The sequence below is a fragment of the Galleria mellonella genome, unplaced genomic scaffold, assembly GCF_026898425.1.
Source record: "Galleria mellonella isolate WM207_F2 unplaced genomic scaffold, CSIRO_AGI_GalMel_v1 utg150, whole genome shotgun sequence".
In the NCBI taxonomy this organism is placed as follows: Eukaryota; Metazoa; Arthropoda; class Insecta; order Lepidoptera; family Pyralidae; genus Galleria; species Galleria mellonella.
Window position 1 is genome coordinate 69,929 of NW_026442002.1, and position 27,696 is coordinate 97,624.

Sequence of the window (27,696 nt, forward strand, 5' to 3'; positions counted from 1 at the left end):
AATGTTTGAAAAGAACTTTGAAAAAAAGGGTAAACAAGTGTCGCACAATCACAGCGATCGCCTGCTCCTCAAGTTAGTATACCCTGTACACGCAGACTCGAGCCACTTCAGAAAAGGCCCGACCGAGAATCGAATCTGGAACATTTTACGCAAAACAAAAATCCCGCCGCCCCGCCGCGCTACAGAGGTCGTCTCTAAACCTCTTACGAACATAAGATTACATCTTAACAAATCACTCTAATGTTGGGACTCATATGTCTCCCTTTGTAGCGCTCCAGTCGGACTCCACAGGTGGGCCACACGCGAGGGGACAGCGCGACACTCGTGTGTGGTGTCGCGCGTCACAGGGCAACGGGACACTCGTGTCCGACACTAATGTCGTCACGTCAATTAACTGTATTGGTGACAGGGTACTGAGGCGCCGTGTTGTCTAATGGTTTTGTTGTCTGTCCCTACACAATACAAAACTAACTCGCTTCCCGGCGTCTGTACGCTTAGATCTTTTAACCTACGCAAGTTTCCATTAATAGATAGAGTGATTCAAGGGAAAAGTTTATACGTATATTTTTTTTGTGTCAGTCCTTAACTATCTACTGCTAAACATAGCCTTCCAATCATTATGGATTAAAACCCATCATTATGGATTATGGATTATGGAAAAATAGGGGGGAGGGATTTTTTTTATACAACTTACCCCCCATGCGTTGCCATTCCTGAGGATTCGGGTGTTATTCCTCTGTACCCAGTAAATTCACGCCATTGCTTTGCCATTGCACGGATTTGCTAGTAGTTGCCACTCTTGGCAGGTGGGTTGTCAACGGCAGCGTACGTAAATACTTAGACCAGATGAGATTTTTTTTCGCCCTTTTTATATATTTGTAAACCGTACGGGTATCAGAAAAATATTCGATATTTGGGTAAAAATCTATAATATCACGTGGCAACTCTGTGAGGGAGCCACTCCACTCCTTGTAGGGTTAACGTAATTCCATAATTGTGTTTGTACCGTTGTGGTGAAGGGTTAACTTGACCCTTATTAAGCTAATTGTGAAGTGTCCACATATTTGATTAGCGGCGACACCCCTTCACTTGCTACTGGTACCGTGTAGTTTTTTTAAAGAGTGATAATGGAATGGTAACCCCGCCCGCGCTATCGGTATACGCTGACGGGGCACCAGTGAAGGATCATAGGTGAGGATGAAAAGGCAGGTCAGTTAGCCCATTGTGATAAATACACCTGGTATTCAACACAAAGGATTATTAGAGGGGTCCACGCGGAGGTCACCTTTTTTGGCTTTTTTTAAGAAATAGGAAATAAATACCTTTTCATTTACAATATTAGTAAGAATGATATAGCTACAAATTTACGGTTTTCGGATCTTTCCCTTTACTTGTGCTGTACGACGTTGCTTCTCGCCAAAGTTTATGATTCTATGTCAACGTGATGTACCCTGTAACTTTTGATTCCCTATACCAGTCGTCAACTATCCACTGCTGAATACAGTCCTCCCCTATCGCCAGTAGTTGTCACACTTGGCACGCGAGTTGGCAATCGCGGTTAAGCGTTTGGTGGTGTTTTAAGAGGGACGCTGCTGTCCATCTCCTTTTGATTCCCTTACAAATGTTAAAATATCCGCTGTAAACAGCCGTATCTTTTGATTGCGTCGACTTAGAAGTTTAATTTTTTCAAAACATCAAAAGATTACAGAGTTGACTATTTGATATTAATTTCAGCTTGATACCATCACACGTTCTTTAGTATAAGGCTCTTAACAAACAGACAAGTGATCCTATAAGAGTTCTGTTTTTCCTTTTAACGTATGAAAGCTTAAAAAGCGCAGTTGCAAGAACAAAGAGTACCTATTAGTCCCTCGCCCCTAAATACCGACGCAGAATAGCTGAGCGCTGCTAAAAGGCGCACTGAATTAGTTATAATGTAATAATACTGAACATTGCTAATCTGTTGTGTACATTATTAATTAAACCGGGGCACAGTGCGCCCCCGGGAGTGATCGCGAGCTCCACGCCCGGCGCCCGGCGGCTGGCGGCCGGCGGCGGGGCACCGTGTACAAATATTTACGATTCGCTTCATTATGATAGACAGAAATCAAATAAAGCTCCACTACTGTTTGTTCCTTTTTTTTATACAACTTAGAATGGCAAACAAGCTGACTGCCCACCTGATGGAAAGTGGTAACCGTCGCCTATAGACATGAGCAGTACCACGGACATAACAGAATGTACTGTTTCGCCCATGATACCCCCCTCATACGTTGCTATACTTGAGGACTCAGGTGTTATCCTCTGTACCCTATTCACTGTAAATTCGCTGCCCTATCCCACTCTTCAAACCGAAACGCAGCCATGCAAACACAGCTACTTCACGGTAGAAACACGAATGGGACAGAGGTGCCCAAGCAAACGACACACTAGTTCTCTTACGACATACTATACATATTACGGCCCCAAGAAAATTAGATTCGCTTTTTCATTATGGTTACTGTCCTACCAAAAAATTCTTTCGCCCTACCTTAAACTTGGGTCTGGCCACGGCCCTGTTTGTCCTTCTTAAGACGTCTCATGTTAATTTTTCTTAAACATGTCCCATGCACAGACATCATCATCCCCTTGGGGGGTTTTGCCAGTAGTTTCTACACTTGGCAGGTACATTGGCAAACGCAGTTAGGGTTTGGAGATCTTTTAAGAGGGATGTTGGTGCCCATCCCTCGTCCTCCCTTAGTCGCCTCTTACGACACCCACGGGAAAGGAAGGGGTGGTTTATTCTATGCCGGGACCACACAGCGAAATAATGAGTACAATATGCATGTGATATGTAACGTTGATCAAATACTGCGCAGTTAGCGGACATGTGGCAGTTATCTGCAACTTATTTATCAGCACGAGTTAATGTGCACGTTTTATAATATTGTTTTTAAACAGATGCCTACAGCTGTTCGCGCAATGACCAACAATTTTATTATTTACAAGTTTTTACTCGCGGCTTTTTCCGCGTAACTGGCACGTATTATTTCAACCGACTTGAAAAATTCTGAATATGTTTGTTAATAAATTAGACAGTCCTCTTGTGGGAATTCTCGCCGAGAAGACAAGATCATTATTAGTAATGAAGTATTAACATAGTTTTTAAGTACACTTACTGACAAATATGGATCCAAGTTGTTTAAAATAAATTAATTAAATTAATAAATTTATAATAAATTAAAAAAAACAAAGGCTCCCTAGTCAGTTGTAATTTTTTTTGTACCTCATAACTCAGTTGTAAACCAATTTGGAAAATCTTTTTTTTTTATCCTTTCAGATATTTTTTTTTTATCTGAAAGGATATACTTATAAATTGATTCCATAAAAACTTTATTAAAATCGGTTCAGTAGTTTAGTTTTTAACTCAAAATAACTGGTTTTGCCTCAATTTTTTCATGCAACTTAGAACGCTAAACAAGCTGTACCCTGTAATTTCATTGCTATATCCCACCCTTCACCGTGTGGTCCCAGTATAGATTAGACCACCCATTCCTTTCTCGTGGGTGTCGTAAGAGGCGACTAAGGGAGGGCGAGGGATGGGCAGCAGCCTCCTATTTTTTTTTATGGGTGAAAATGGTATGGTAACCCCGCCTGCGCTAACGGGATACGCTGGCGGAGCATCAGTGAAGGGTGATAGATGAGAATGAAAACAGGCCAGTTAGCCCATCATAATAAAATCATCAGGAATTAACCATGATAGTTTCCAGGGAGAACCGCGAGGAGGTGGACCTGGTTGAGTATATTGCTAGCAATGGGATTCTCAGTCTCCATTACTAACAATCCCTTTCCTCCCAGCAGCTTCCTATTAAAACATCACTAAAAACCTAACTACAGTTGTTAACCCATCCTCCAGGCGTGGGATCTACTGCCAATACCCTCCTTGTGGGGGGAGGCCTATGTTCAGGAGTGGACAGATAACGCCTGATATGTTGATCATCCCACCTTTCAAATCGATATACAGCCATGCAAACACAACTGCTTCACGGTAGAACCATGAATGGGACAGAGTTACCCAAGCAATCGACCTTTGTACAAAGTCTCCCTCTGGTAGTAAAAATGTTTACAATATTAAATCTCATCACAATACCGTAACACTGTAATGCTATCGCGAATGCACGGACAAACAAACAACCCCTGCTCTTTTCATTAGCGGCCCCCCGGCACCCCACTTGTTGCACCGGGCCGCCGCCCTCCCGGATTATGTGAAACTGATAATGTCCCGGGTAATTGACTGGACTCAAAGGGTAGCGGGGTCGAAACCGGGGACTACGTAAATATTTGTTTTTTAATCGTTTCGCTTAATCCTTATTAAGGTTATGAATGTGAAAGTGAGTTTGTTTGTTTGTTACGTTTTGACTCCTTAACGGCTCGACCAATCGTTATGAAATTTACTGTATGTATAATATATATATTTGGAATGGAGGACACTTTTTAAAAAAATAAAGGTGTCATTTATTTAACAAAGTACTCGTATGTTGCAATTGCATATTTGCAGTGAATTTGTCATTGATTCCCACAATAGGCTGAGCGTGTCCTGTAGCAAACAGCATTCGAATTACCATATACATGCATAGAGAAACTTTAACAGTATACTCTGTTATGTCCATGGTACTGCTCATGTCTATAGGCGATGGTTACCACTTTCCATCAGGTCAAGTCAGGCCGTCAGCTTGTTTGCCATTCTAAGTTGCATGAAAAAAACTTCCAAAAACACTATTAGAGTGAGGTTTTGTACAATAATTATCTGCTTGAGTAGCAATTACTGCATGTTAGCAGCAGTACACCTCCGGTGGCGCCACCTGGCGACGGACAATCCGCCCATTAGCTAATGAGCCCGGCGCCATTGTTACGCGCCCGGACCACTAGTTCCATTGTCACAACTTGTGTAAACTCAACAAGAAAGTTGCTTCAAATAGTTTATTTTTAATTTATAAGAAGTTTTATATTCCTTTCATGTTAAGCTCTATAAGTCGAGCCCGCGACTTCGCATGTTAATAGATATTTATTTAATGCAATATGGTCCCGGTATAGAATAGGCCACCCCTTACTTTCCCGTGGGTGTCGTAAGACCCTTAAGTCTTAGGAGAGATTTTGCCTCACTCTGCGTGTTCTACCGCTTGTACAACGGATTGTGCTCAGAGGAATTGTTCAATATGATGCTCACAGCCACTTTCTACCATCGAACTGCTCGCCATCGACAGGGAGTTCATCCTCATGTCCTACAGCCCCAATGGTCGCATACTGCGCGGATTCAGAGATGTTTCCTCCCACGAACACTCAGGTTATGGAATGAGCTCCCTGCCGCGGTTTTCCCAAGAGACTACAGCATGGGGTTCTTCAAAAGGGCGGTAAAGAAGTTTCTTCAGGGTCGGCAACGCGCGCGTAATACCTCTGGTATTGCAGGCGTTCATAGGCTACGGTAACCGCTTACCATCATGTGGGCCGTATGCTTGTTTGCCACCTCAGTGGTATAAAAAAAAGAGACGACTAAGGGAGGGTGAGGTATGGGTAGCAGTGTTCCTCTTTAAATGACTTCAAAGCCTAACTGCGGTTGCCAATTCGCCTGCCAAGCATGGCAACTACTGGCAAAACTCCCAAAGGGAAAGCTCATGTTTAGCAGTGAACAGTTAAAGGCTGGTATGACGATGACATAAATAAATAAACATCCGAACACTACACCTTCATACTTATATATTTGCAAGCATCCGACATTCATTGCGACTTCCACAGCGACTAGTCAATAGTCGCAATATATAAAACAGTATAATCACTCAGTACAGTCAATGAAGGGTTTCACCTACGATTTCGTTGAACTTCCATCGATTTTCATGAAAATTGGTGAGCAGGTGGGGGATACCTTAAGAAACGAAGACTAGTGCCAACTTGCGCTTTTGCTCTGGGAGTAGATGCCACCCCTTCTCGGGGGTGAACATTATTTTAATAAAAACAAACCCCAGGAATCGATAGAGAGGTAATTTCTAAGCAAAATTTGTTATATAAAGTTTTTGGAATAAATCAATACTTTCTGAGTTATTAAAGATCAAAGATTGTGAATTTTCCTGATAAAAACACATGTTTTAAAGCGGTTTTTCATAAAAAACTCGAAAACTATTATATAGTTTTTACAAAAAATGTGTCATTACCAAAATTGTAGCTAATAAAGGATCAAACAAACAAATCCCTTCTTTGTAAAACCTTCTAATATTAATTGTTTGTATATTTTATTTGATCATCCATTGTGTTGGCGCCTTTTGTGTTTCGCGTTCAACGGACAAACGTGAGACTCGCAGTGCGACCGTGGCGCCCCCATCATTAGCTAATTGAGTGCGCTGCGTATTGCGTGCGACACGTGCGACATGTGCGGTGACTTGGCCGTCACCACTAACAATACGATTAGATGTTAATACTTTTTGGCTTTTCCTCGATTTTCTACGCTTGTATACAGTTTTTTTTAAGCCACTTAAGTAGCAAACAAGCATAGCAACCTGATGGTAAGCGGTTATTGTAGCCTATAAATGCCTACAATGGGTATTACGCTCGCGTTACTGACCCCGAAGGAACCTTTTTATCCCTTTTTTTCAAGAACCCCATGCTGTAGTCTCTTGGGAAAACCTCGGCAGGGAGCTCATTCCATAACCTGAGTGTTCGTGGGTTTCTCTTTCTAATGGCAACGCATGGGGGGTATCATGGGCGAAACAGTATACTCTGTTATGTCCATGGTACTGCTCATGTTTATAGGCGACGGTTACCACTTTCCATCAGGTGGGCCGTCAGCTTGTTTGCCATTCTTAGTTCTATAAAAAAAGAAAATTTTTATAAAATTTCTATGTAACTAATCTATAAGTAAATTTTTTCAGATAAAAAAAGAATTTTTCAAATAGGTTTTCGATTGACAGATTTATGAGGTGACAAACATAACAGAAAAAAACAACCGAATTGAAAACCTACCTTTTTAAAGTCGGTTAAAAATCTACAAGCGATATTAAAAATTCTTTCTCTTTTATACACTACAACGCGAAAATAACTAAGAGTTGTAAGTAATTTATTCATTCTTGTTACAAAGCACCAGCAGAAGCTGCACTGCGGGCACTCCGCAGCTTAATGCCGAGTTGGTTGCCTTCTCACCGTAGAGGCAAATAAAACCACCTAAAAATGTATGTAAGATATAAATTCATGATTTATGTGCTTGGTTAAATCTCCACTGATGTACATAGGCCTACCCCAGAAGGAGGGTTTTGCCAGTGGTTGCCACACGTGACAAGCGGTTTCGCAACTGCAGTTTGGCTTCAGTGACATTTTAAGAGAGACGCTATAGTCTATTCTTCGACCATTCAGTTCCCATAGTCGCCGCTTACGACACCCATGGGAAATAAGGAGTGACGTATTTTACGACTATGAGTGATATTAAGTTATAATTTAACTGCAAACATAGTTTTACCCCATCAGGGGTAAGGGATTGTTAGTAATAGGGTATAAAAGCCCTGTTGTTTAACAATACACTCTATCAGTCGATCTCCACGCGGTTCCCCCTGGGAATCATCCTTGTTGGATACCTTATGATAGGCCAACTGACCTGGTTCCATCCTTACCTGTCATCTCCACCACCAGTGAGAGCACCAGCACCGGGGCACCAGCCCCGCCAGCGTATACCGATAGCACAGACGGGGTTACCATACTATTTTCACCCATAAAAATGTCGATATATTACTAGCTGTATCTCGCGGTTTCACTCGTGATGTGTGTCGAATAGACATCTTCTTCAGAAAGAATTTAGGAAATCCGACCGGTAGTTTTAGAGATTAATGTGTACAAACAAACAAACTCTTCCACTTTATTATATCAGTACCGTTTACTTCTGTATTTAATGCGTAGTTCGCATACAGTTATTGTTTCATCCACGGTACACTGACAGCACACAGGGGGCACTGAAATATGTTCAAATATTAACTTCCCCAAGCCCCGAGGGGGCGGGTCGGCGGGGCGGGGGGGGGCAGAGGGCGGGGGGCGTGGCCGGAACCGGAAGCTGCGATATTGCTGCGGCACGTGCGTTTGTTTGTCCGACTGGAACACCGTTCGCGGAAACTCGTCGGGAATCGCGAGCCTTGCTTTTTTGGTTTATTATATCTGCAACGAGTATAAACCGAATCAAACGGTACAATCATATTAAATAAAATGTTTATAATAACAAACGATTGTTTGTATAAGTAAATAAATAGATAGATAGATAGATAATTTATTTGCATTACTTACAGCACACAAATTATAACATATATACAGATATACATAAAGCCGAGTACAATTTTTCCTTTTATCCGTGTGCCATAACATTACAAAATGGTCACAACTCAGTTTATTGTTTCGCCCTCAATAGAGCAAACCACAAGTACACACAGCACAAGTAAATATATTCTTACATCTATGTTGGCATTAATGCATGCATTAATGCTTGGGTACCTCTGTGCCATTCGTGTTTCAACCGTGAAGCAGTCGTGTTTGCATGGCTGTGTTTCGGTTTGAAGGGTGTGATATGGCGTGAATTTACTGGGTACAGAGGAATAACACCTGAGTCCTCAGGAGTGTCAACGCATGGGGGGTATCATGGGCGAAACAGTATACTCTGTTATGTCCATGGTACTGCTTTTGTCTATAGGCGACGGTTACCACTTTTCATCAGGTGGGCCGTCAGCTTGTTTGTCATTCTAAGTTGTATAAAAAAAAGTTTTCTATCCATGAGAGAATTTTTGAAATTACTTGAATATATTTTTAATTTATACAATACAAACAAAGCCTTAGGAGAGATTTTGCCTCACTCTGCGTGTTCAACCATTTCTACAACGGACTGTGCTCAGAGGAATTGTTTAATATGATGCCCACAGCCACTTTCTACCACCGTACGGCTCGCCATCGACAGGGAGTTTACCCCCATACCTTAGAGCCTGGATGGTCGCGTACGGCGCGGTTTCAGAGATGCTTCCTCCCACGAACGCTCCGGTTGAATGAGCTCCCAGTTGACATTTCTCTAAGAGACTACAACATGAGGTACTTTAAAAAAGGGGTACAGAGTTTCTTCCGGGTCGGCAACGCATGCCTAATGCCTCTAGTATTGCAGGCGTTCATAGACTGCGGTAACAGCTCCCCATCAGGTGAGCCGTATGATTGTTTGCTACCTCGATGACATAAAAAAACTATTTTTTTCCTCTTCGTAATATTAATTTACGAGTAGATATTAAAAAATATCAATGGACGCATTACGCACCGCCATCTAGTGTTGAAGCTAGCAGAACTTGTAGTATGGGAACCAAATAATCTATTTTGGTAATATATGTATTATTAGTAGGTAGGTTTCACAATACACCTGAACCGGTACAAACGGACGATCCCACGAATACAAATGTCTGTACTGAACGGGAACCGAACCCGGAACCATCGGGCGGCGGGCATTCGATGCACGTAAATACCCAAAACGTTGTACAATACGAGCATGAGATCTTACTAACATTTTCGACAAGGACAATACACGGCTAGTTCATATAGTAAAGGAATTTTGATGCGCCCAATCCATAGCCAATCATAGCCTTAGTTTTTAAATATTTGTGATTTATTTCAAATCTATACTAAGAAACTAATTGGCTTCTATATGGGCACTGAAATCCAGCTTGGTTCGAAAATATCTTTGCGGAGAAAAGTGCCTAAGCATGAGCAAAATTGACACTCTCCTGTGGGACGATTTGATGAAGTTTTCTGCCGACACAGTACGTAAAGTAAATACTTAAAGAGATTGTATCCAATCACAGTAACAATAAATAAAACTTTGCTGAAACGTATAAATAAGTTGCGTGTTTCCTTAATTTTAGTCGATTTTTCATCATGAAATACGCAACCAACAAACACACAGCAGATTTCGATTCAGATCCTCTGTCTCCATGTGAACAGTTTGTCACGATTCTATCTTAATTCTCAGGTTTTAATATACATATATAAGTACATACATATATTTTACCGTCGGCGGGGCACACGTGACGTCCCTAGTGTGGGGGGAAATGGATTATTGGTAATGTGAACTACCAGTCTCATTGTTAACAAAGTACCCTGGCAAGTCGACCTCTACGTGGTCCCCCCGGGAAACCATCGTGCTGAATTCCAGGTGTATTCATCGCGATAGGCTAACTGACCTGCCTTTCATTCTCACCTATCACCTCTCACTGGTGCCCCGCCAGCGTATACCGATAGCGCAGGCGGGGTTACCATTACATTATTACCCAATAAAAGTTATGATGAAGTAGATTTATACCCACTGTTAACATCTATACAGGTATTATCTCCCGTGTTATCCCAGTATAGAATGAGCCACCCCTTTCCCGTGGGTGTCGTAAGAAGCGAATAAGGAAGAGCGAGCGATGGGCAAAAAACATCTGCTCCCTCTTAAAACATCTCTAAAACCTAACTGTGGTTACCAATCCGCCTGCCAAGCATAGAAACTACTGGCAATACCCTCCAAGGGGATGACGATGTCTGTGCATGGGACACATTAAAGAAAAATTAACATGAGACGTCTTAAGAAGGGCAAACAGAGCTGTAGCTAGACCCAAGTTTAAGGTAGGGCGAAAGTACTTTTTGGTAGAGCAGAAGCCATAATGAAAAAGCGAATCTAACTTTCTTGGGGTCATATATTTTAAGGTAGGACATTGGGCCTTTTAAGATAGGACATTGCCCCTCAATGCTCCCCATCCCCAGCTACGGCCATGAGGGCAATAGATGCCAAAACAATCACTTTTAGAAATTTTATCTGTCAGACAGACATGACTGTATGTTTGTTTCCGGCATCACGCAAGCACCAAATCGGTTGCGGTTTTTTTTTTAAAGTCTAACTCAATAATTGATGCATGTTTCATGTAAAAGTGATCCATTGATTTCTACTACTGCCTACCTCTGAAATGCACTTGTATGCAGTAGCGAGCAAGTAGTATAAAATAATTGTATTCCGCCGCGCACCCCTGACTGCTTGCTTGACGGGGCCGCCTCGCCCCGGGCGCCGGGGCCGCTCGCGTGCTCGGTGCCTCCTCGACTGACGGGTGAACCCTGACGCTAATGTGCACATTGTCATCGTAATGCTGCTCAGGTGAGCGGAATTTATTAACGACACCGCCGGATTGGGTATTTTTAGAATAATATTGCGTAAAAAAAATTTATCTCAGAAGTAATTTTGGAGAAAAATAATATCTGTGTATTTTGGAAAGTTAACTTAGTAACTTGTAAAAAAAGTATATTTATTTATTTTGCATGCTTAGTATTGGTTGAATATGGAATTGTTTACTTATTAAATGAGAACTCTGTATCACCTATTATTTATTTATTTATTTATTATTATTTCTCATCACAAACAATTATGCCAATTCAAAGCAAATAAAGTATTCTATTCTATTAAAAAATAAATAATAATTAATAATAATGAAGATTTATTGCATATAAAAACATACAGTCACGTGCTACAGTAATTTCAAAATGTAATATATAATTTATTTATTTATTATTAAGAAAAATTTAAATGAAAGACAAGAAAGAATTATTTTTACTCAAGTAAACTTGAAGTATTTTTTATCGTTGTTTTAATTTATGTATATATATATATATATATATATATATATATATATATATATATATATATATATATATATATATATATATATATATCATATGTATTAGTTTATCCATATATATCAAAAGTAATGATTATGTATTATATGTGCATTTCTTATGTGTATATTATATTTATATTGTGTATTGCCTTAATGTGTTACTATAATTGTTACATATGTTTCACCACATCTGCCCTTCATACGCTTTCTGTTTTTACCCAATGGTCAGCTGGTAGAGAATGCTATATGGCATTAAGCTCGCCACTTGTACAAAATTTTATTGTGCAATAAAGAATAAATAAAAAAATTATAAAATAGTAACTTTTTTCATTACCGCTCATTCGGAATGCAATTTCACCCAAGAAAATTGGGCGAAAAACTCAGCTGTTGCTTTTTAACAATTAAAATATACAAACTTTTTTTTTTTTACAACACAGGGGGTAAACGAGCATGCGGCTCACCTGATGGTAAGTGACTACCGCCGCCCATGGTCACCCACAACACCTACGGCATTGCAGGTGTGTTGCCAACCTTTTAAAAAGGAATATGCTCTTTTCTTGAAGGTTATGTTGTTGTATCGGTTCGGAAATACTGCTGCTGGAAGTTGATTCCAAAGAGTGGTTGTGCGTGGGAGAAAGTGCCTTGAAAAACGCACGGTGGAGGACCGCCACTCGTCCAGATGGTTGGGATGAAATTTTAGTTTATGGCGGGTTGTACGATGGTGAAAATCTGCAGCAGGTATCAATCCGAACAATTCTTCAGAGCACTCCCCATGATAAATTCGGTACAAGATGCACAGAGATGCAACATCTCTACGCAGTTTCAGTGGGTCGAGCTGGACAGTAAGACGCCGATCGTTAACAATTCGAGCTGCCCGACTTTGAATGCGGTCTAACGGAAGGAGTTGGTACTGTGGCGCTCCTGCCCACAGGTGAGAACAGTATTCCATGTGTGGCCTCACTTGAGCTTTATACAGTTTCAGGCGGTTTTCTGGCGTGAAATACCGTCTCACCCTATTGAGCACCCCCAACTTTTTGGAAGCTATCTTAGCTTTTTCCTCCAGATGACCGCAAAACTGGACGTCGCTAGATATATCGACGCCAAGAATCCCCAGACTCGACTTATTATCGATAACTGAAACTGCTAATCAGTAGTTGGGTAATTTATTTGGAAGTCCTAACATTCGTAAACATTATGTAGAATCACGGAATATACCGTGAATTAACCGTGAGGTGACGTCAACACGTCATCGTGGGTGCAGTTTTTTTTTTTGCGTCGCTCATGGAGTAGATAGTCGGTAAAGATTTTTTTTATACAACTTAGAATTTACAGGGTACAGAGGAATAACACCTGAGTCCTCAGGAATGGCAACGCATGGGGGTATCATGGGCGAAATGGTATACTCTATTATGTCCATGGTACTGCTCATGTCTATAGGCGACGGTTACCACTTTCCATCAGGTGGGCCGTTAGCTTGTTTGCCATTCTAAGTTATTTAAAAAAAACTTAAATAGTCGCGTACAGTGCGCTCGCAGAGGACTTTTGTTTTATGTATTATAATGAATTGGCTTACCAATTGGAATGGTAACCCCGCTTGCGCTATCTGTATACACTGGCGGGGCATCAGTGAGGGGGGACAGGTGAGGATGAAAGACAGGTCAATTAGCCCATCGTGACGAATTCAATGATAAATTAGCCACGATGGTTTCCAGCGGGAACCGCGTGGAGGTCGATCTGATAGGGTATATTGATAGCGATCAGAACTAAACCCCCTATTACTAACAACTCAGAGGAGTTTTGTCCCACAAACGCTCAGGCTGTGGAGTGAACTCCCTGCCGAGGTTTTCCTTAGAGACTAAGGTATGGGGTTCTTTAAAAAGGGGTACATTAAGGTTCCTTCAAGGTCGGCAACGTGCACGTGACACGCCTAGTGTTGCAAGCGTCCATAGGCTACAGTGAGCGTTTACCATCAGACGGGCTGTATGCTTGTTTGTTACCGTTGTGGTATAAAAAAAATGTGAAAGTGAGTTTGTTTCTTTACATCTCGACTCTTTAACTCATTACTCATTGTATCCCGGTCACTGCAACGAAGCCGCCATTAAACGCTAGTATTAAATAAATATTTTTCAATTGCCACTAGTTTATAAGAAGAAAAAGTGATTTTTTTATTTCGACCGGAATTGAACTGCCGATCTCCGAGCTGCAAACCGGATTATTAAACAACCAGGCCGCGAAGATGAGCAATGAAAAATCCGAGTCGATCACAATCAGCTGATGGCGCCCCGCCGACAGGAAATGAACCCGCTACAGACTTCCGCCGCCCCCGCCACTCTGCGCGCCTCCGCGCCCTACACCACTTTGCCAATTTTGTCTTGCTTACGAAATTGGTAAAGATAATCTTTTTAAATAATATATATATTGTATCAAGAGGTGAAGAGACTCGCTGACAATCGTAGTGAGTGGCAAGAGCTCCACCGACAAGAGCGCAGCTCTTAAATACGATAGATGGATAGATATATTATTGCACTAAAACATACAGTAATAACAAGAAATTAATAACAATGTTATCAAAGGCGAACTTGTCTCTAAAAGAGATCTCTTCCAGTCAACCTAACACAGTGGCATAGTTATTTCAAACGTAACGGAACACCCACCTTACAAGATACCTTATATTTTACTTACAATTTTACTTACATTTTATTTTATTTTTATTATCAGTCGACTACAAATCAAAAACATTGTATTCTAAATTAAAACAAGAGCTTTTATTAGAAATATTTTTATTTATTTATTTGTTACAAGTTACAATAACAGTTTGCAAACAGAAATGAGCATGCCATTAATAAGAAGACAATACAAAAATGTATCAATACGCAGTTGGCCAACCTTACATTGTAAACATCGTTATAAGTTAGATGTTTATTTATTTATTTATTTACAGGATTACCAACATAAGATACAGCTACAATAAAGCTAAGTTTTAATACAATACACTGGCAGATCAGATCTCACCGTTCTTACATTTATAGGCGACCACAGCATGCCTTGTGTTTGACAAACATTAAAATATAATTAAATTATTAAAAGAGTAAAGATATTAACAATATGAATAATAATATAATATAAATAATGGAAATTGTATTCAAATTATTATAAAATATAAATAAATATAATGTAATGGGGAGGTATATCAACACTTTAATTTAGTCATGAATACAGAGTGACTATCGCAGTGAATATCAAGTTCAGGCTTGGTTTTTACAATATCGTTATACAAATGTAAACGTTATAACGCTTTTATAGATATTTCCTAGATTACATTACTGATTACAGCTATGATCCAAACTTATTCCATTTCAAAATTCAGGCTCCCCTATCTCTCGCATTGAAACTACTCGATGATATTTTGAGCCAGTATCCGCAATTGGATGTATTTGCCTCCAACTTGCTGGAGGCTCGTCGACTGACCACAGAGTGTTTGTGTTCACACGTTTCTTGTTTCAGTTAAATCTTTTTATATTATTTTTTTGTTTAATATTTTTGTCTAATATTGCTTTTTATATGTTATTGTACTCATGCTTTCCTGGGTGAGCGTATTGGAAGACTGCAAGGCTCACCCAGTGGATGCAATAAATAAATAAAGAATAACATCTTAAAACTAATGGTATTCTGATGAAAGATATCGAATTTTTTCACTAATTTTGTTATACGATTGACACATCCCGTGAATGGGATTATTATGTGAGATATTATTATTGGTGGATGGAATACTGAATTGCCGAGGGTGTCTAAAAGAGAACTTACACGCAATCTAGTTCAGAGAAGCTATTAATGATTCATTCAGCAATCCATTTGCAATCTTAGAAAGCAAGCGCAGATCACCAATTCTACACCTCGTTTCTAAAGTTAAGAATCCAAAATACTTCATACGTTCGTTCGTAATCACGTAAATTTTGTTTTAAATGAAATTTAAAACACAATTTAAATAAATAAACAATGTTTTAAAGTATAACACTTTATTTTTTCCTTTAATTTTTTATGTGAAGAATGAAACTGTTTCACTGTATCAATAATTTCGCGGAACTCTGGCGACATTTTTACGGAGCCCCCTAGGGTTGCGGAACCTACTTTAAGAATCGCCGATCCACACGATTAATTCTAGATGTACATTGTTTTAATAATTTGTTACTTTGTTCTATTTTAATATAATAACCAAAAGCTTTACTAGTTTCGGAATCGATTTGTGATCCACAGTTATGAGCGACTCTGTTCTACGAAATAAACACCCACTACAATCGGGGTAGAAACTAGTTATTTATGATTTAAAAACTAAACTACTAAACCGATTTTGATAAAATTTCAATGAAATCAAGATGAAAATATACCATATTACTAGTATTATAAAGTTGTAAGTAAACTATGTCTGCACGTGGAAGTTGTTTAAAGAAGACTGATAAGGACGAGTATGTGAGGTTTTAATAGACTTTATCACAGAGAGATTTTGCCAGAGGGAGACTTTGTACAAAAGTCGTTTGCTTGGGTACCTCTGTCCCATTCGTGTTTCAAACGTGAAACATTTGTGTTTACATGGCTGTGTTTCGGTTTGAAGGGTGGGATATGGCGTGAATTTACCGGGTACAGAGGAATAACACCTGAGTCCTCAGAAATGGCAACGCATTGGGGTATCATGGGTGAAACAGTATACTCTGTTATGTGCATGGTACTGCTCATGTCTATAGGCGACGGTTACCACTTTCCATCAGGTGGGCCGTCAGCTTGTTTGCCATTCTAAGTCGTATAAAAAATAAAAAGACTAGTTTAAAAAATTATATATGATATTTCCAAATCAGGATAAAATAATTTTAACAATTCTTTATTACAGATAACTATGATCCGTTTTTGTTAGTAACGATTGACTTTAACTATGTTAGTAGAAAACAAAAATACAAAACAAATCTTTTTATGACCCCTATAACAATTTTGATCCACAATGAGAGGATCACAGTATTTACTTAATGCTCACAGAATGCTGTCATTGCTGCCACGCTGTCGATATAAAAGAGATGCGATCCATTAGCGTCTGATGGTATAGAAGTCATCTGTCGTTTAAACATATAAACAACAAAGTCCTGAGGAAACGAACATAAAAAAAATCAATCGAATAGAGACCCTCCTTGTTCGGAGTCGGTTGTAAACAAGCGTTGCAAGCGTTCACAATACTAATGAAATCGCGTCAGCGCCTCATCAGCATTCGAAGACGGTCCGCGGCGACACCGCGGCCGCCACACAAATGCAATTTGCGAGCGCGACTCCGACACAATCAAACCCTTATTGTTGTTTCATTTCAAATAAAAATGATCTGGATATTCTATGGGAAATCTGCCTGTACACAGGTGCGGAGATTTTGAATTTGCATAGCTATTTCTTACGCGACTTTCGGAATAAAGCGGCCTGTCTCCGGAGCCGATTCTGAGGTAGCATTTCCTTTTGTAATTGAAAACTGTCAAATAATTTTAAATAATTACGTATAGATAGATACTCTTTATTGTTTCCTCCATAAGATTACAATAGTAAACTTATTATAGATACAAACAATTACAAGAAAATATTACACTGAGAGAACAATAGGCGGCTTTATTGCTAACAGCGATCTCTTGCAGGCAACGTTTGGATCATCATCATGTCAGCTTTTAACTATCCACTGCTGAACATAAGCCTCTCTCTTGGGGGGTTTTGCCAGTAGTTGCTACGCTTAGCAGGCGCATTAGCAACCGCAGTTAGGCTTTGGAGTTTTTTTTCGTGCAACTTAGAATGGCAAACAAGCTGACGGCCACCTGTTGGAAAGTGGTAACCGTCGCCTATAGACATGAGCAGTACCATGGACATAACAGAGTATACTGTTTCGCCCATAATACCTTCCATGCGTTGCCATTCCTGAGGACTCAAGTGTTATTCCTCTGTACCCAGTAAATTTACTGCCATATCCCACTCTTCAAACCGAAACACAGCCATGCAAACATGACTGCTTCACAGTAGAAACACGAATGTGTCAGAGGTGGCCAAGCAAATGACTTTTGTACAAAATCTCCCTCTGGTAATGTTTTAAGAAGGACGCTGCTGCCCATCCCATGCCTTCTCTCAGTTACCTCTTACGAGACTCACGAGATAGGAAGGGGTGGCTCATTCTAAGCTGGGACCACACGGCATAGTGTTTCATACTTTAATACTTAAATTCTACTTGTGAAATGTCAAATACTCACGAGAAAATATCAAGCAAACAAATTCAATCAGACTTTTACAAATTCACCTCGCCTTATCAATTTTTATTTATTTTTTAAAGTACACTCCGCCAGTAATTCGTAATATTCTAATCTCCATTTCGTATACAAACATCACGCACAAAATGGAAGCGGCACCCGCCGGATATTGCGAGCGTACGGTAATGCGATTGTACGGGTAGCAGGCGCCGCGACACGCGAATTATTGGATTATCGACGTCTTACCGGGACCTGGAGCTATCGCGGAGATATTGGAACTTTGTTTGAAGCCCGAAATGTACGGCATGGACCCCCGATGATAGTGTAAGCTATTTTTATAACACGGAGAGCAAATGAGCCTAATATTATGAACAGTACCATGGACAAAACAGAGTACACTGTTTCGTCCATGATACTCCTCACTCGTTGCCATTTATGAAGACTCGGGTGTTATGTCTCTATGTCCTGTAATTCCGTTGCCCTTCAAACCAAAGCACAGAGGGGGGGAAAGGGATTGCTAGTGATGGAGACTAAGAATCCCATTGCTAGCAATATCCAGCCAGCTCGACCTCCTCGCGGTTCTCCCTGGAAACTATCATAGTTAATTTCTTATGAATTCATCATGATGGGCTAACTGGCCTGTTTTCATTCTCATCGATCACCCTTCACTGGTGCTCCGTGCCCCGCCTGCGCTAGCGCAGGCAGGGTTACCATTTCATTTTCACCCATAAAAAAACCCCAAAGCACAGACATGCAAGCACAAATGGTTCACAGAAACACGAATGAGGGAGAGGTGTCTAGGTAGACATGTATTTTTTATAACACAACGAGCAAATGATCATGCGGATCACCTGACAGTAAGTATTCACCGCCGCCCATGATCACCCACAACACCAGAGGCATTGCGGGTGTGCTGCTGGCCTTTTAAAAAGGAATATGTTCTTTTCTTGGTTTCAATGTATCTGTTCGGGCATACTGCTGTTGGAAGTTGGTTCGTTGGCCACTCCATATACGAGTACAAGTGAGAGTTGATTTGTTCCATTTTTCTCCAGGAGTGGATGAGGGCGCGCGGCCGGCGGCGGTGGCGGGGCGCGGCGTGAGATGGCCCAGCAGCCGCCCTTCACCCTGCCCTGGGGGCTCCACTACCAGCACAGGTGACGTTATAACACTGGTTGCCATAGTGACTTATCCCACCTTCACCATTAACGTCGGAAAGGAGAGGGGCGGGAGGGGGATTGCTAATAATGTGAACTAGACTCATTGCTAGCAATTAGTGTGAGAAATAAAATGGCGGTGCATTATTGAATAGAGGAAAAATAAAGTTAAAAATAATAAATAAATAAATATATACAATACATACATACATAAATAAATACATAAAATATTACTATTGTCAACTGTTGTGTTTTTTCAAATAAAAATTTAAAAGCATTGTATCCAGGGAGGGGGGTCTCGCGAGCTCGGCGAGCGTGGGTCCGAGCCCGCAGCGACGCGAGCCGCTCGGCAGCTACGACCAGCACCAGGCTGCGTATGCGCACGCTCGCCACCACCCGCTCGCCCACACCATCCTGCCGCACACGCAGTAAGCCCTCGGCTGGTTGCATGACCTACATCACTTTGCCCACGCTTGTTTACAATATCATCATCATATATTTTTATTATTTCATTGCTGTCAATGTCTGAACTGTAGCGACATGGATTTTACATATTTTATATATCAATTAATTTAACTTTATGAACACTCACTATTATATATGGTTTCTTTCATACATGCACTTGTATTACTTGTATACACCCACTCTAACTTGCCTACCTCGCTTTGGAGTTATATTTTTTGTTAGTATAAATAAAATCCGTTATTAGCTGTATTCATAAGAGACTTAGCATGTAAGTTGTGTTTTTAAGAGTGGTGGATTGTTGTATAAAATAAATAAATAAATTAATTAATTAATTTAAGCCGTTTATTGTCCACTGCTGAACATAAGGAATTTTGCACGTAGTTGCCACACTTGGCAGTGCGCGTTGGCAAACGCTGTTACGCTTTTACAGATGTTTTAAGAGTGACACTGCTACCCATCCCTCCACTATATGTTCCCTTAGTTACCTCTTACGACACTCACGGAAAAGGAAGGGATGGTCCATTCTATGCTGGGACCTACACAGCGTTAACTGTCTACCACCGAACATAGGCCTCCCCCATAAAGAGGGGTTTTACCTGTAGTAGCTACGCTTGGCAGGCGCATCATAGAATAGGCCACACCTGCCATTCCCGTGAGAATCTTAAGAGGCGACTAAGGGAACTTTATAGTCGAAGGATGGGCAGTAGCATCCCTCTTAAAACATCACCAAAGCCTAACTGTGGTTACCAACATGCCAGTCAAGCGTGGCGACTACCAGCAAAAGTTCCCTTATCGTAGAAACTTAAGATCAGCAGTCAAATATTAGCAGTTGAAATGCTGATATCCTGTCAGGTCGACGTGGAAACCGTCCTTGTGGACTCATCATGATGAGCCAACTGATTTGACTGCTTCACGAGTACCTTGGCAGGCTATGACAATCGTACAAGAGCCTGCTTAGTTTAACACCCATTTTTCTGAAGGACCTGTTAATTTTTTCTGAACTTTATTTTAGATAGATAGATAGATATATCGTTTATTTGTTTGTTACTAATCACACACAACATGTTCATAAGAATAGATAATACATAAAACAACATAAGATTTATAAAATTGTGTTATGTGTGATCTGCAGCAATACAAAAAGGTCGAAGCTCAGCGTGGAACATTGTTCAAGGAACAAAACACAAATTTTCAGCTTTAACCCATTTCGAAGCAAGTTTGTCTCTTGTGATTATATATAGTATAAATGTCAGTAAAATTTCTATTATTTTTCTAGATGTAAAGGAGAAGATGAACCACGGCCTGATTACAGAGAACACTACCACCTACACAGGTGAGGAGTATAGTACTGTCCAAGACGTAGAATCACATGGAATAAAGAATGGCTGGGTTAATCTGACAATGTGATTTAAATAGAATGGGCATGCAATGATAAATTCTGTGCTAATACAAACATACTTTGTTAAATAAATAAATAAATAAAATTCGGGTATAGGAAGGTAATGGCTAACTGACCTGCCTTTTCATCCTCACCTATCATCCCTCATTGGTACCTCGCTAGTGTATACCAATAGCGCAGGTGGGATTATGTTTCCCTTTAAAAACACTTCAACGTTAAACATTGACTTCAAAGCGACCCTTTCATGAAGCGTGACTCCTAACACGCTATTACGGTCTCCAGAGCCACTCTCCCCCCTTCTACGGTCATTAATCTTTACCATTCAGACTGAAACACAAGAACTGCTGTTTGACAGCAGATATGAGTTTGATGGTGTACTTACCTTCATAGAGAAGATGCAAAAAACTACACCATGAGATGATATTTCTAGGTTACATAAAACTACTACTATTTCTCGTGAGATGGTGTCCAGAGGCTCTAGATAACCCTCTGGTTATCTAGAGCCTCTGGTTACCTATCTGGTTACTAGACCTCTGTCATTTTAACAGAAAGCCTCTAATATGACAATGGGTTAACATAGCCTATAAAGCACCATGTGTGTGACAATATTTTTTAATGATGTAATCATAAATTGCAATACAGATGTGGTGCAGCGTACAGCAAATGCTCAGAGGAGGCGGAGGAGGCGCGCGACAGCAGGGAGGAGGCGGTGTCCAGCAGCGCGGAGCACCACCAGCACTGGGACGAGAAGATTGGTACGATAGCTTTTTATACATATCATCATATCAGACATTAAGTGTCCACTGCTGAACATAGGCCTCCCTAATGGGGATTTTGCCTGTAATTGCATTGCTTAGCAGGTGGATTTGCAATCGCAGTTAGGCTTTGGTGATGTCTTAAGGCGGATGCTGTACACATCCCTCGATCCCTATAGGTTCCCTATATATATATTCTGTATCTATCGTATAAAAAGTATAAAATAAATATTGTGACTTGTCAGTGAGCAGTTCTCACTGTACGGCGCCGGCTGCAGCTCGGAGCGAGGCGGCGTCACCACACCAGCACGTTACCACCACGCACGCAGGTCAGTCAGGTCTTGGTTTTTGACCAAACCCATTACTTTTTCGACTTTGCATTAAATCTCCTGAAGAAATTTAACTTAAAGAATCTTGGTTAATTCCTAGTAATACCTAAATCCGTCGCGAGCCAACAGACACACTTGCATCCTCATCGTTTCATTCTTTATTGATACCGCGCCATTCTAACCATTAGATGGGTGTACCATTCCATCTTCAGCCATTATAAAGCATTCGTTTATAAGGATCTGTTGTAACTCCGAATCGTGTAATTTCACACCTGCAATGCCGTAGGTGTTGTGGGTGACCATGGGCGGCGGTAGTCACTTACCATCAGGTGAGCCGCATGCTCGTTTGCCCCCTGTGTTGTAAAAAAAATATCCCTTCGATATGAAGGATGGGTCCTTCAAATTGAAACACAGCCTTGCGATCACAGCTGCTTCACAGCAGAAACACGAGTATCAACTTTCTCTATCTCTCTCTCTCTCTTCTAATTAGAGAAGGAAGAACAGTATCAAACAAGTCATAGAGTTATAACATTATAAAGATTTTTACAAAGGTGCGGGTCTTTTTTTGATGGATGAAAATGGAATGGCAGCCCCGCCTGCGCTAACGGGATACGCTGGCGGAGCACCAGTGAAGGCTGATAGATGAGAATGAAAACAGGCCAGTTAGCCCATCATGATGAATTCATCGGGAATTAACCATGATAGTTTCCAGGGGGAACCGCGTGGAGGTCGACCTGGTTGGGTATATTGCTAGCAATGGGATTCTTTGTCTCCGTTACTAACAATCCCTTTCCCCTCCAAAGGTGGGGGTCGCCGTGGGGCACTACAACTATGGCAGTTCCTCGTGTCGCTGCTGGCAGAGGGCGCCCGCTGCGTGGCCTGGACTGGACGAGGTCTGGAGTTCAAACTTCATGAACCTGAGGAGGTAATATTGAAAAACAAAATGTCCTAAAGTAGATTTGTCTGCAACTACGCATGGCAAACAAGCTGACGGCCCGCCTGATGAAAAGTGGTAACCATAGGCTATAAGCTTGAATACACAGAATGCACTATGGCACACATGGTACTACTACATTGTACCAATGTTGCCATTCCTGACAACTTTGGTGTTATCTCTTCGTAGTCTCTAATATCTCTACCTTTCAAACCGAAACACAGCCAAGCAAGTACCATTGCTTCACGGTGGAAACACAAGTGGAACAGAAGTGACGATAAATACAAACTCACTGTGGTAAACTCTAGCAATGTTGTTTGATGTTTATAACACTAGGTGGCGCGACGGTGGGGCGCGCAGAAGAATCGTCCAGCGATGAACTACGACAAGCTCTCGAGGTCCTTGCGGTACTACTACGAGAAGGGAATCATGCAGAAAGTCGCCGGTGAGTGTTTTTAGGGGATAAAGATGGCATGGTAACCCAGCTGCGTTATCGATATACGGTGATGGGGCACCAGTGACAGATGATAAATGAGGATAAAAACAGGTCCAGCAACCCAGCGTGATGAATTTAAAAAGAATTAACCACGATGGTTTCCAGGAGGAACCGCGTAGAGGTCGACCTGACAGAGTATATTGCTATCAATGGGGCTATTAGTCCCCATAACTAACAACCCCTTCTCCCCCGTGTTTACTTGATTACCATCCTCGCCTATCCACAGGGGAACGTTACGTGTACAAGTTCGTATGCGACCCGGAGGCCCTGTTCAGCATGGCGGCGGGCGCCAGCTCGTCAGTGGCCGGCGGTCCCCGGGCGAGGTCCCCGCCCGCCCAGTACGACGTGCTCTCACTGTACGGGGGCGTGTGTCCCCAGTACCTGCCGCACCACGACCCCCGCCGCTACTATCACCACGTGGACCATTTGGGACATTATGACACGTGAACTGGTGGTGTCAGTGCGGTCTTTGTAAAGTATTATTAATTCGGGTACATCCGGATTTTATCCACATCATTAGGAATTATCTGGAACTATCTAGGTATAACCGAAAATATCCGGATTTATTCGGAAATATATTAATTTATCCAAAAATATTAAGGTATTTTCCCGCTAAATAATTTATCTATATTGTTCCCTTAAAAACAATCATGTGTCTGCATGAATGGGAATTTGCAATAAAACCCACTTTGTTTTTTTATATTTCCGAATTTAAATGAATGTATTTTCAAATTATATTTAGATTTTTAATTTGTCCATATTTTTCAATTAGAATGAGTGATCGAAGTAGATACGTAAGTTTGTGAGGAAGTGCGCCATTTGTAATTTCCATCCTAATTTATCCGGAACAATCCACACTTGTCCAGAAAAAACCGATTTTTTAAAAAAACGTCTGAATTTCTCTAGTTTTTTCTTTCTTCGGTTTGCCAATGAAATTATTAATTAAACATATTTTTTGAATACTAGGCAGCATGATCATTGCCCTTAGCCTGTTCCATATGGAAAAATCCACAATAAAATAAACATGTCTATACATGGGTATATATGGCTTAGTTTTTTTTTGATGGGTGGAAATGGTATGGTAACCCCGCCCGCGCTAACGGGATACGCTGGCGGAGCACCAGTGAAGGGTGATAGATGAGAATGAAAACAGGCCAGTTAGCCCATCACGATGAATTCATCAGGAATTAACCATGATAATTTACAGGGGGAACCGCGAGGAGGTTGACCTGGTTGAGTATATTGCTAGCAATGGGATTCTCAGTCTCCATTACTAACAATCCCTTTCCCCCCTATATGGCTTAGTTCCTTTGCCTTTTCAATTGTTAATAAAATACAACTAGAGAATCGTGTTCCTTCATGTGAAGCAATCTATATAAAGTTAGTTTCGCTCAGCTCAGCTCCCAGTATGACTTACAACTAAACCAAGTGACTACGCTCTATCACTTGGGTGTGTTTGTGTTTTGTACAAAATAAAGTAATAAACCATAATACCGATGATATTTGTAGGGGAATGAGTCGACAGTTTGCGCCGTTCGAAGCGACCTCCAAGGAACTGTTTCATTAAACGAATTGCTATTTATCGATCGTAATGTTAAATAATACATTATTCCTTTATCTATGGTATGGTAATATATTTATTAAAGTAATAGTAATAAAAACGTGGTAAACTAACAGCCGGACACAGGGTACGTGTAATCTGTTCTGATACAACTTATTGGGCACTATGAGATTGTGTTTTACGCCTATACGACTTTAAAAAGACGTCACTCTTTGGTCATTTTGATAGATAGATGTATGTATGTATTACTTTAACACAACATACAGTGAAGGTAACAAAATTTACAACTAAATAAATTAATTATATCTATCTATCTATCCTATTTAAGAGCTGCACTCTTGTCGGTGGAGCTCTTGCCGCTCACTACGATTGTCAGCGAGTCTCTTCACCTCTTGATACGACACGATACCAACTCTTTCCTTGATGTAACTATGTCTCGGTATATATATATATATATATATATATATATATATATATATATATATATGTTTTAAGAGGAACGCTGCTGCCCTTCCTTGGATCATTCCGTTCCCTTTATTGCCTCTTACGACACCCACGGGTGTGGAAGGCGTTTCTACGCCGGTACCGCGAGGCAAATGTGTTGTGTTATAAATGCAATATTATAATTGAATTTGACTGTCTGTGTAAACTGCAGTGAACGCTCTATGTAAGCAACTCATTTGTACATATTTCAATAGAAACATTTATTATAATTACCAGAGAGAGACTGTACAAAAGTCGATTGCTTGGGCACCTCTGTCCCATTCGTGTTTCTACCGTGAAGCAGTTGTGTTTGCATGGCTGTGTTTCGGTCTGAAGGGTGGGATATTGTGTGAATTTACTGGGTACAGAGGAATAACACCTGAGTCCTCAGGAATGGCAACGTATGGGGGGTATCATGGGCGAAACAGTATACTCTGTTATGTCCATGGTACTGCTCATGTCTATAGGCGACGGTTGCCACTTTCCATCAGGTGGGCCGTCAGCTTGTTTGTCATTCTAAGTTGTATAAAAAAAAATTGGGAAAAGTTGCTTAAAGAGAAAAAAGGAGTATAAAAATACTTACCGTCTGGAAAATATTTTTACTTATTTCTTTTACTGAGTAGAATAAATAGAATATAAAGAATGTTTGCTTACATAGAGCGTTCACTGTATTTTTATAATTCTGTATCCATGTAAATAATTATTTCAACTGGTATAATAACTGTATATATAAGGAGACAATTAATTATAATTAATAAATTAATAATTAAGATAATTTAGTTCTCGTCTCACGTCTTTAGTAACATTACAAGTAGGTACTGTAGCTGGATCGATGAAAAGGCAGTAAGTATGGTTTTACCACAAAAAAATGGACATGCGATAGACAGACAATATATATATATATATATATATATATATATATATATATATATATATATATATATATATATATATATATATATATATATATATATATATATATATATATATATGTGTGCGTGTTTATTTGTTTGTTTATTACCTTACTAGCGACCCGCCCCGGCTTCGCACGGGTGCAATGCTGATACTAAATATACTACATAATACAATTTCCAAAATATATTTTTTTTAATATACCGTTAAATATATGTAAGTACGATAAAATTATCAGTGTTCCTCTACAGTATTATGCATGTATTATACATATAAACCTTCCTCTTGAATCACTCTATCTGTTAAAAAAAAACGCATCAAAATCCGTTGTGTAGTTTTAAAGATCTAAGCATACATAGGGACAGACAGATAGGAAGCCACTCTGTTTTATACTGCGTAGGAATATTGTTTTAATGGCTTAACAAAACAACTATGAAAGTACCGTGTCTCGGATAGTATGGGTTCTGGGCCATAACAACAATGTAGTTTAGAATTCAATAAAGACACTTTATTAATTTTTTTTAAATTTTACAAAAATTCTCATGTCCCCTCTTAAGGAGAGGAGATGGCAACTAACCCCCAGTCTAGTCACTAAGCACAGTCGGCCGGGGTTCAGGGCCCCAGGGAGAGAAACCGGCGTACAATGCGGGCAGAATCTAAGAGCACCGCTTTCTGCATCTTTCCCGGGAGTGAACCGCCTCGGAATCCCAACCGTCTGAGATGTTCCAGTCTGGTTGGGATAAGACCGTTCACCGACAAAACGATTGGAATGATTTCCACGAATCGAGACTCCACTTTTTTAAAACAATTCCACACGTTGATTGTTCGTTTAATCCGCAGTACATGTACTTGCTCTCTCCGTGTGCTGTCGGACTGTGCTGTTTCTCTGTTATTTGGGATAACGACATAGCCGTTAAGTATAAAACAATTTGTGCAATATTAATTAATTGATTAAAATAGTGCGAACTCGAAATGCTGCTCGTTTTATTTCACCACCGCCACAGCGATGCCCTTACCTTACCTTGTTATATACAGCGCAGAACGGCAAACATGGACGGCTTTCCTGATGGAAACTGATGAAAACTGTCACCTATTAAAAACTGGCAATAGAATAAGTAACCCCGCCTGCGCTATCGGTATTCGCTGCCGGGGCACCAGTGAGGGGTGATCGGTGAGGATGAAAAGGCAGGTCAGTTGTCCCATCGTAACAAATTCCACTAAAATTAACCACGATAATTTCCAGGGGGAACCGCGTGGAGGTCGACCTCATAGG

The 27,696-nt window shown here is 40.5% G+C and overlaps 1 protein-coding gene across 2 annotated transcripts in view; it reads left to right on the forward strand.

Moving 5' to 3' along the window:
* LOC113516496 (transcriptional regulator Erg-like) overlaps positions 1-25,462 on the forward strand; it is a 38,939-nt gene extending 13,477 nt beyond the window's left edge. For both annotated transcript variants that reach the window (XM_031911924.2, XM_052892286.1), the window contains exons 2-9: positions 18,988-19,089; positions 19,377-19,517; positions 20,831-20,887; positions 21,596-21,708; positions 21,954-22,037; positions 22,841-22,962; positions 23,308-23,416; positions 23,694-25,462. In XM_031911924.2, the coding sequence (XP_031767784.2) occupies positions 19,037-19,089; positions 19,377-19,517; positions 20,831-20,887; positions 21,596-21,708; positions 21,954-22,037; positions 22,841-22,962; positions 23,308-23,416; positions 23,694-23,914 (900 nt within the window). In that variant the 5' untranslated portion in view covers positions 18,988-19,036 and the 3' untranslated portion in view covers positions 23,915-25,462. The remainder of the gene's footprint in view (positions 1-18,987; positions 19,090-19,376; positions 19,518-20,830; positions 20,888-21,595; positions 21,709-21,953; positions 22,038-22,840; positions 22,963-23,307; positions 23,417-23,693) is intronic.
* Positions 25,463-27,696: the final 2,234 nt, after the last annotated feature.